The sequence below is a fragment of the Colobus angolensis genome, unplaced genomic scaffold (assembly GCF_000951035.1).
Source record: "Colobus angolensis palliatus isolate OR3802 unplaced genomic scaffold, Cang.pa_1.0 Scaffold181, whole genome shotgun sequence".
Classification (NCBI taxonomy): Eukaryota; Metazoa; Chordata; class Mammalia; order Primates; family Cercopithecidae; genus Colobus; species Colobus angolensis.
Genome location: NW_012114944.1, coordinates 385,058 through 395,140, shown reverse-complemented (window position 1 = coordinate 395,140; position 10,083 = coordinate 385,058). Strand labels below are relative to the sequence as shown.

At 39.2% G+C, this 10,083-nt stretch overlaps 1 protein-coding gene across 2 annotated transcripts in view; it reads right to left on the bottom strand.

The window, feature by feature from the left end:
• Positions 1–10,083, bottom strand: part of RECK (reversion-inducing-cysteine-rich protein with kazal motifs) — a 95,198-nt gene that overhangs the window by 37,038 nt on the left and 48,077 nt on the right. For both annotated transcript variants that reach the window (XM_011939390.1, XM_011939389.1), the window contains 2 exons: positions 6,558–6,825; positions 3,154–3,333 (listed from right to left, as the gene is read on the bottom strand). In XM_011939390.1, coding sequence (XP_011794780.1) covers positions 3,154–3,333; positions 6,558–6,825 — 448 coding nt within the window. The remainder of the gene's footprint in view (positions 1–3,153; positions 3,334–6,557; positions 6,826–10,083) is intronic.

The window sequence follows — 10,083 nt, the reverse complement described above, 5'->3', positions numbered from 1 at the left end:
TCGTCGTCTTCTAAATTTCACTTGGTATCTCTTAAAGTAGGCCTTATTCTTGACAACTTTAACAAACCCCATCCTGCGGAACAGAGACCCGCGTCCGCGGCTCGACACAGACCTGCAGGCCCAGCGGCGCTAGGGGGAGGGGAAAAGGGCAACGGTAAAATTATTTACCTCTCTCATCCTTTTTGCTACTGTCATATATCATATATTTTACTTCTATGTATAAATTCCACAATACATTGTTATTATTTTTGCTTTAACCAATTACTTTTGAAAAATAAAACATAAAAGAAAAAAAGAAAAAGAAATAAAGAAAAAATATTTTTCATGTTTACCAACGTTTACCAATCCCAGTGCTCTGTAGGTCTGAGTTTTCATGTGGTATTTTCCTTCAGACTGAAGAATTTCTTGTAGTGAGAGGCTGCTGGCAGAAAATTCTGAGTTTTTTTTTTTGGTTTGTTTTTTGGTAATATCTAGAAATACCTTTATTTTTGAAGAATATTTTCACTAAATATAAGATTTTTTTTTTTCCTGAGTACTTTAAGGATACTATTTGGGCTACTACTTGATGGTCTTTGGTTCTCCACTGTTTCTGAAAGGAAGTCACTTGTCATTTTTATTGCTATTCCACCATATGTAAAGTGTCTTTTTTTCTCCCTTTGGTTGCTTTAACTATTTCTCTTTGCCTCTAGTTTTCAACAGTTTGACTATGATGTGCTAGGTGTGTCTCTCTTTGTATTTATCTGGCTTGGGGTTTACTAAGGTTTCCCAAAAAGTGGGTTAATGTATTTAATCATATTTGGAAAACTTTCAGCCAAGGTTTAATCAAATATTTTTCTGCTCCTTTCTTTCCTTTCCTTCTGGGTTACTACCACAGATGTTATATCACTTATTCTCTCTGTGCTTTGGTTTAGGTAATTTCTATGGAGCGATCTCTGAGGTCACTGACCGTTTTCTTCTGCTGTGTCTATTTTCCATTCCCCACAATAAATTTATTTTAGATATTGCATTTCTCAGTTTTAGAGTTTTCATGTGGTTTTTTTTTTTAGCGCTTCCATCTCTCCCCTATATCTATCTTTACCTGTAGATCTTTCAACATATTTATCATAATTAGATTCTTTATCTGCTAATTCCAATAGTTGGGTCACCAATGGGTATGATTGTTTTTTCTCTTAACTATGGGTCATATTTCCTATTTTTCTCATTTCTAGTAATTTTTGATTGTATAATGGACATTATGCGTGATACTTTGTGGGATTTAGGATTTTGTTACCTTCTTTGGAGGAATGTTGTTTTCACACCAGCAGGCAGTTAAATTACTGACAAATACCTCCTTCTGGAGGCAGTTTCAGGTTTTGTTAAGGTTTTTCAGCTTTACCTTTAGCTCTTGGATGTTGTATGTACTCCCAATGTTTGGCCCTTATAGGGTTTACTAGGCCCTTCTAACTTGGCATGATCTGAATTCTAAATCGTCTGCCCAGCAAATGCTAACTGCTATAATCTATGTTCACCTTCCCCTGGGTTCCTTGTAGTCTCATCCTGCAAAAGTACAATTTAGGAGTCAGCCAAGGACTTAAAGGGAGTCTGTTCATGGATTTTGGGACATTTCTTTTTGTGGTTCCCTCCCTTGTGGGATTTTTTCCCTTCAATATCTAGCCTCTCCGGCAGGACCAAACTCTGATATCTCACTCCTTAGGCCAAGACTGCTGCTTTCTGCTTGAACTCTACTTCCCATGAAAGGAAACTGAAAGTGCCTATGAGGAAGAAGAGGACAAATGTGGCTTTTGCTCAGTGTGGTTTCTATCTTTCAAGAGATGTTGGCTGCTCGTGGTGGCTCATGCCTGTAATCCTAGCACTTTGGGAGGCCAAGGCGGGCAGATTGTTTTCACACCAGCAGGGGTTCGAAACCAGCTTGGCCAACATGGTGAAGCCCCATCTCTACTAAAAATACAAAAAAAAAAAAATTAGCTGGGCATGGTGGCAGGTGCATGTAATCCCAGGTACTTGGGAGGCTGAAGCAAGGGAATTAATTGCTTGAACCCAGAGGTAGAGGTTGCAGTGAGCCAAGATCACGCCACTGGGTGATCATGCCTGGGTGACAGAGTGAGACTCTGTCTCAAAAAAAAAAAAAAGATGTAGACCTTCCTGCTTTTGATCAGTCTCCAATACCTTCAAAACAACTGTTCTTTTATATTTCATAATTGGTATTGGTAGGGCTGTTATTCTCATACAAGCTACTCCACCATTACTAGAAACCAGACCAGAACTATGTGCCAAAGTTTAACTATCAAACATTTCAGATGTACTCAATCTCTAAATCAGGTATTTACTGGCTTATACTCTATCACCAGTTTTAAAGCTATCTTAATTTTCTCACTCTAAGTAACACTCTGAGTATTTTAAAAAAGATAAGATGTGTGTTAGCTTGAAGTAAACACCATCTGACAAAAATATCTAGAACTTCCTTCTGGCCCAACTGAATGATTCTCTTCCCTTTTGCCCTCTTTATTTCTGGGTTGTAACTTATAAAACCAGCCACCACTTCTTTAGTAACTCTCTCTCTCGTTTCTATATGGAGTTCTCTCATTTTGTGCTTCCAGTGCCCTTTTCTGTTTTCTTCGGTTTCTTCAACCATTAACTGTTGATATGCTCCAAGGTTCAGTTCTTGCCCCCTTATTTTTCTAATGATACTTGATACCCCAGGAAAACATCTATTTGAATTGTTTTTGTAAAGAAATATTTTTGTATGAAACAGGGGACTCACAGAGAAGGAACCTCAATCATTCTCAAGGTCCTTTAAAGTAAATTGTGTAAAAGTGAACATTTGGATGACCAAATAGTTCACAATAATTTATTCTACAATGAATTACTTCCACTGGTGGTACAGTAGAAGGGAGAGGGGACTGACAGCAGAAGAGATTCTTTGAATTCCAGAAGCTTGAGGTATCTCTACCTCAAGATTGGAAGGGTCTTTGTAATAGTGTTTCCTTTCCCAGAGGTGACTTACCAGATGGAATATTGCATTTAAAGATGAAATCATAAAGAAATATGACTTTCTTTTAACCCAACAGGAACAAAATCAGAATAAAGTGGTATTTCACTTATTTATAATTAGTGATAAAATATTTCTATTCCATGTATAATAATTTGTCCTACCTGTTGTTAAAATTAGTACAGTAAGTAAGGTTTCTACAGCCCAACTGGCAAGGTTCCCGGACATCTGCTAAACAGGTCAACATGGACACTTCCACTGGATTATATTCACAAAAGCGATCAAACTCTTGCCAACTCTGTGTATTGCCCCAGCTCATGCTGTAAAGTTTAGTGCAGAGTTCCCTGAAACAAGAGCACAAATGCAGAAGCAGACATGAGCCAACCAAGTAAATATTTGATTTGCATAAAACTAAAACTCTATGAACTATATACTTTGGAATATATGTGAGAAAAAAGTAAAAAAACCAAATGACTTATTTCCTAGAAACTAGAGCCAGAAAAAGTGATTGTTTTCCATGGAAAACAGGCTTCTTTCATTGTCTATCTTTTCTCTTTTTGTCAAGGTTGCTAGAAATCTCAGTGCCAAATTTAATGTTCAATTACAGTATTTGTGCATCCTTAATTCCCGGCACAATTATTTCCCCCTATATCTTTCTGATTTCTTTTTACTTTTACTTAAAGCACATGGTTTTGTCTCCACAAAGATATATTCCCTTATATTCATGTTCAGTCATAGAAGGTAAAACTAGAACATGGTCCTCTCATTTCTTTTAAGAAGCATGATAGACTCAGGGTACATTAGTTTCTTCCTGAAAAACTATACAAAAGCCATTTATATTCCCTAAGATATTCCAAAGCCTCTATATACTATTGTAATTAATACACGATATTTTATTTTTAGTACTCAATGATTACAAAGCAACTTAAGTATGTGTATACAGCTAAAACATTCGTACCATTTCTAAAGTGCTCTCACATATGATATTCATTCATTTTATTTATGAAATACATGTTTACAATATAATTTTCATATTATTGAAATATATAAAACTGTAAGTAAAAATTCATTCACCTTATATTTTATTTGACTGTCATATTTACCCCTATGATGAAGATATCTTTACTTTTACATTTGTTCATTCACCTCACCAATGTTTATTGAGTGTCTATCTTGTGTGAGGGCCTGTTCAAAGCACTGGAAATACAACGGTGAATAAAACAGACAAGGTCCCTGCTATCAGGGAGGCTTACACATTATGGGAATAAGGAAGCTGCAATCAAGTTACATCAGGTACCTTGATCTGGAAACTTTCCTTTTTCTAGTCCTTAACTTGCTTTCTTTCTTTTTTGTTTTGTTTATGGAGACAGAGTCTCACTCTGTCACCCAGTCTGGAGTGCAGTGGCGTGATCTTGGCTGACTGTAGCCTCTGCCTCCTGGGTTCAAGTGACTCTAGTGCCTCAGCCTCCCAAGTAGCTGGGATTATAGGCATCTGTCACCACACCTGGCTAATTTGTGTGTGTGTGTGTGTGTGTGTGTGTGTGTGTCTGTGTGTGTGTATTTTTAGTAGAGATGGGGTTTTGCCATGTTGACCAGGCTGGTCTGGAACTCTCGACCTCAGGTGATCCACCTGCCTCACCCTGGAATTACAGGCATGAGTCACTGCAACTGGCTAGTCCTTAACTTTCTATAGGTTAGGTATCCCTCATCTGAAATGCTTGGGACCCAAATTTTGGATTTTTTTTTTTTATTTTAGAAGTATATACCTAATGAGATATTTTGGGGCTATGACCCAAGTCTAAACACGACATTAATTTATGTTCATATATACCTTATATACATGGCCTGAAGGTAATTTTATACAATATTTTAAATAATTTTGTGCATGATATAAAGTTTTGACTGCATTTTGACTGTGACCCATCACATGAGGTCAGGTGTGGAATTTTCCACTTGTGGTGTCATGTCAGCACTGAAAAAGTTTCAGATTTTGGAGCATTTTGGTTTTCAGATTTTTGGATTAAGGGTGGTCAATCTGTATTTGCCTTAGACAGGTTATTTAACATCTCATTGTTAGTTTCTTAAGTGTAAAAGAAAAATTACGTAAATTTCTCCAATTATCTCCTAAGGTTTTATGAAGATGAAATCTGATGAAAATGAAAGCCTTCAGGAAACCATAAAACCCTGTATCAAGTTTAGAGACAGGGAAAAGCCTTCCTTACTGAAGCTCTTTTGGGACAACACAGCCATTCCAATCTCTAGTGACTCTATGCAGGTATAAACTTTTTTGTGGGCATTCAAAGAAACACTCAGCATCCCTCCCATAAATATATTTATTAACTTCTATAAGCAACCCAATTTCCTTAATTACAAGCCTAATTTAATTTCCCTTTAAGCCTTTTTGTTAATTTTCTTTGGATAACTTTCAGGTTTTTCATGTCTTTATTTATTTGGAGACAGAGTCTGGCTCTGTCTTTTTCCTGTCTTTAATTAATTTATTTATTTATTTTGAGATGGAGTCTCACTGCGTCGCCCAGGCCGGAGTGCAGTGGCACAATCTCAGCTCACTGCAACCTCTGCCTCCCAGGTTCAAGTGATTCTCCTGCCTCAGCCTCTCAAGCAGCTGGAATTACAGGCACGTGCCACTACATCCCGCTAATTTTTGTATATTTTTTAGTAGAGACAGGGTTTCACCATATTGGCCAGGCTGGTCTCAAACTCCTGACCTCAGGTGATCCCCTGCCTCGGCCTCCTGGAGTGTTGGGATTACAGGCACGAGCCACTGCGCCTGACCTTCATGTCTTTAAAAAAAGTTGCCAACGTTTGATTGACAGTTACTAAAGTTTGATGAGCTATTCCAGGCAAAATTTTTTGCTAAAAGTCCATCCAATTTAGAAACCACAGGAAAGACTGTTTTACTCCTGGTATTTTATATTCATTTCAGGATATCCTAGTAACATGGGGTCCCTTTTTACCCCAAATATCTCTAATAAAGCACATTTCTATTGTACCTGTGTTCTACCATGATCTTAGTTATCTCCATTTGTTTTTGTCTCTAGACTGCAATTCCTACATCCTATATTTGTATTGTTACTTTTTCATCCCTACGTGTATCACCCAGATGAATGCCATATGCTACCACCTAACTTTGGTTATAAGTGTTAACCCAGGTTATCCACCAATATAATAAAAAGTTCGAAGTTTCATAATTTAATAAAGAGAATGTCCCTTAGATGTCAGATCAAAACATCTTCTAAACTGTAAGTTTACTTAATGATCTCTATAAGGATAGCATTCATCTACTGCATCATCTTAAATATTTATTACCCTGACAATGCTAATCCTCCACACCCCAAAATGCTGTGCTAAAAGCACTCAATATACAGAACAATGTTTTGTATATGGTACACAATGCTCAATACACATTTGTTGGATGAAAGAATATTTCATATTTTCTAAATGCTAAGCCTATACCATGTAAGAATATAACACACGTTTGCTAGGCTTAAAATCATTAATTAAAATGCCATTTTCTACTGATTTTAGTGAAGGAAAATGAAATACTAACCTACATGTTGAAGTGTTTGCTTTAGAACAACAATGCAATTTAGCCCCATCAAGGCCTGTAGAGGGAGGAGGGTGTACAGTGACTCCAGGGTGAACAGATTGTGAGCTTTCAAGAAAACACTGCCAAAGAGGATCTTGAGGCAAGGGCTGGGTCTTACAACCCTCGATGAGACCATCAACAATCTCCATTTCCGTTTTCTTGGACATCAGAATTCTCTTGCAGGCATTTTGGCAAGCGTGGTCTTCAGCTCTGTCACAGCAATATAAACCTACATTTTCAGAATATAAGTGGCTTAATTAGCTGTTTGTTTGTTTTTATTATACTTTAAGTTCTGGGATACATGTGCAGAACGTGCAGATATGTTACATAGGTATACAGGTGCCATGGTGGTTTGCTGAACCCATCAACCCATCATCTACATTAGGTATTTCTCCTAATGCTATCCCTCCCCTAGCCCCCCACTCTCTGACAGGCCCTGGTATGTGATGTTCCCCTTCCTGTGTCCACGTGTTCTCACAGTTCAACTCCCACTTATGAGTGAGAACATGCAGTATTTGGTTTTCTGTTCTTGTGGTAGTTTGCTGAGAATGATAGTTTCCAGCTTCATCCATGTCCCTGCAAAGAACATGAACTCATCCTTTTTTATGGCTGCATAGTATTCCACGGTGTATATGTGCCACATTTTCTTTATTCAGTCTATCACTGATGGGCATTTGGGTTGGTTCCAAGTCTTGGTACTGTGAATAGTGCTGCAACAAACATACGTGTGCGTGTTTTTTTTTTTTTTTTTTTTGGTCATGCTCTGCTTAGCACAGAACATGGCAGTATAGTGGAAGCCATTACTACTACTCTTAGTTATATGTCAGTATTTGCAGAATACAGGCCCTACCAAATTCTCTCTCTATTACTTTGCAGTGTAGCAAAAAGGTGAGGAGCTAAAGGTGGACAAGGTATCTATTACCAGAATTCACCACTGTCCCCAGTCATGGGATCTTTAGCACCATCCTTACAAAAATGAAAGGCTATCCTACACCTAAGAAGTTCTCACAGGAGAGGTATTTGACATTCCTAGAAAAGGTATTATAGATCAAGCTGGAATTATTTCCTGCTAGAAACAATTACCTAAAAGGGATTGTGTTCTTGACATGAGAGAAATGATTAATTTTTATAGCAGCAAACACAAACACCATATTGAGAGGTGAAGCCAGCTGGGCTTCTGGGTTGGGTAGGGACTTGGAGAACTTTTCTGTCTAGCTAAAGGTTTGTAAACGCACCAATCAGCACTCTGTAAAATGGACCAAGCAGCAGGACCTGGCGGGGCCAAATAAGGAAATAAAAGCTGGCCACCTGAGCCAGCAGCAGCAACCTGCTTGGGTTCCCTTCTATGGTGTGGAATCTTTGTTCTCTCACTCTTCACAATAAATCTTACTGCTGCTCATTCTTTGGGTCTGCACTACCTTTATGAGCCGTAACACTCACTGAGAAGGTCTGCAGCTTCACTCCTGAAGTCAGCGAGACCACGAACCCACTGGGAGGAACAAGCAACTCTAGACGCCACCTTTCAGAGCTGTAACACTCACTGCAAAGGTCTGTGGCTTCACTCTTGAAGTCAGCGAGACCAAGAAGCCACCGGAAGGAACCAATTCCGGACACAATATTTCATCACATTCCAGGACCACATAAAGCTTTTATGTATCTTATGCTACTGTTGTAACATAAATAATACAGTAGCGAACTCTGACAAGGTATCAGTTTGGCTCTGCCTTTAATTTTCTCAAAGAATCGGAAATAAAAAAACACTTTCAACCATACTACAGAATTCAGAAGGGCTTCTTTGAAGTAGTTTTCTTTGACTTTGGAAGAAATCTGTGCATATCTGTTTGGCGCCTTCTTTTCCAGATTCCTCTGTATTGGCAAAGACGGAGATGGTTGTTCTATCCTTAAAACTTCTTTCGACTTTTTTATTGAGGTGCCATCTCCTTAGCTCCAGCAGTACCTCTGTATAGACTAAATGTCAGACAGCACAGATCTGCCTTTAAAACAAATGAAGGTTATTGGGGCAATGCTTCACCCTCTGATTTTGACCACACGGCTATACCACAGGATGTCAAAAGCCATTAGAGTTCTGATTTAGATGGTGGCCAAGCAAGGCACACAGTACTGCTTTTGAGTTACAAAAAATAAGTCTTTCTTTCTTTTTGTCTTTTTTTTTTTTCCACCCCGAGGCAGGGTCTTGCTTTGTTGCCCTGGCTGGAGTGCAGTGATGCGATGATGGCTCACTGCAACCTTGAACTCCTGGGCTCAAGCAATCCTACAGCTTCAGCCTCCTGAGGAGCTGGGTGTGCCACCACACCCAGCTAATTATTACTATTTTTTTTGTAGAGCTGGATTCTCGCTTTGTTACCTAGGCTGGTCTCAAACTCTTGGCTCAAGTGATTCTCCTGCCTCAGCATCACAAAGCACTGAGATTACAGATGTAAGCCACAGAGTCTCTTTCAATATCCCAGTGTAAATCAAAACATTGACATCTTATACATCAGCCTTTGGTCAGTTTAGTCAATCAGTTTTTATAAATCTGATCACCTCTAGGTGAAGAAAATGGATTCCAGGATGTACAAAGCTGAGACTCTGAAGAGCCATATCAGGTGCAGTTTCATCAGGAGGCCCTGATTTTTAAAAGATATCAGGCTGTCTTCTCATTTTTATGACTTTTTAATTACAAAAGTAATAATTGCTCATTGGCAAAAATTCAAACACCATGGAAAATATATAAAGTGAAATAATTAGGTATAAACTAAAAATGTATCACACTATATTTTTAGTTCTGTAATTTAAATCACAGAACTTTTTTTTTTTTTTGCTTAATACATCTTGGACTTCACTATTTTTTAGGGACGGGGTCTTGCTCTGTCACCCAGGCTGGAGTGCAGTGGCACAGTAATAATTCACCGCAGCCTTGACCTCCTGGGCTCAAGCCATCTTCCTGCCTCTACCTCTCAAGTAGCTAGGACTACAGCTATGTGCCACCATGCCCAGTTAATTTTTTAATTTTCTGGAGACATAGGGTCTCACTATGTTGCCCAGGCTGCTCTTGAATGCTTGGCTTCAGGCAATTCTCCCATCCAGGCCTCCCACAGTGCTGAGGTTACAGGTGTGAGCCACTATGCTGGCCAACTCGGGCTGGCCTTCCTCCCTCCCTCCCTCCCTTCCTTCCTGACAGAGTCTCACTCTGTTGCCCAGGCTGGAGTGCTGTGGTGGAATCTTGGCTCAATGCAACCTCCACCTCCAAGGTTCAATCAATTCTCCTGCCTCAGCCTCCCGAGTAGCTGGGATTACAGGCACGTGCCACCAAATCTAGCTGATTTTTGTATTTTTAGTAGAGACAGGGTTTCACCACATTGGTCAGGTCGTGCTCGAACTCCTGACCTCAGGTGATCTGCCCACCTCAGCCTCCCAAAGTGCTGGGATTACAGGCGTGAGCCACCGTGCCTGGCCTTTTTGTTTTGTTTTAGAAGGGTCTCTCTGT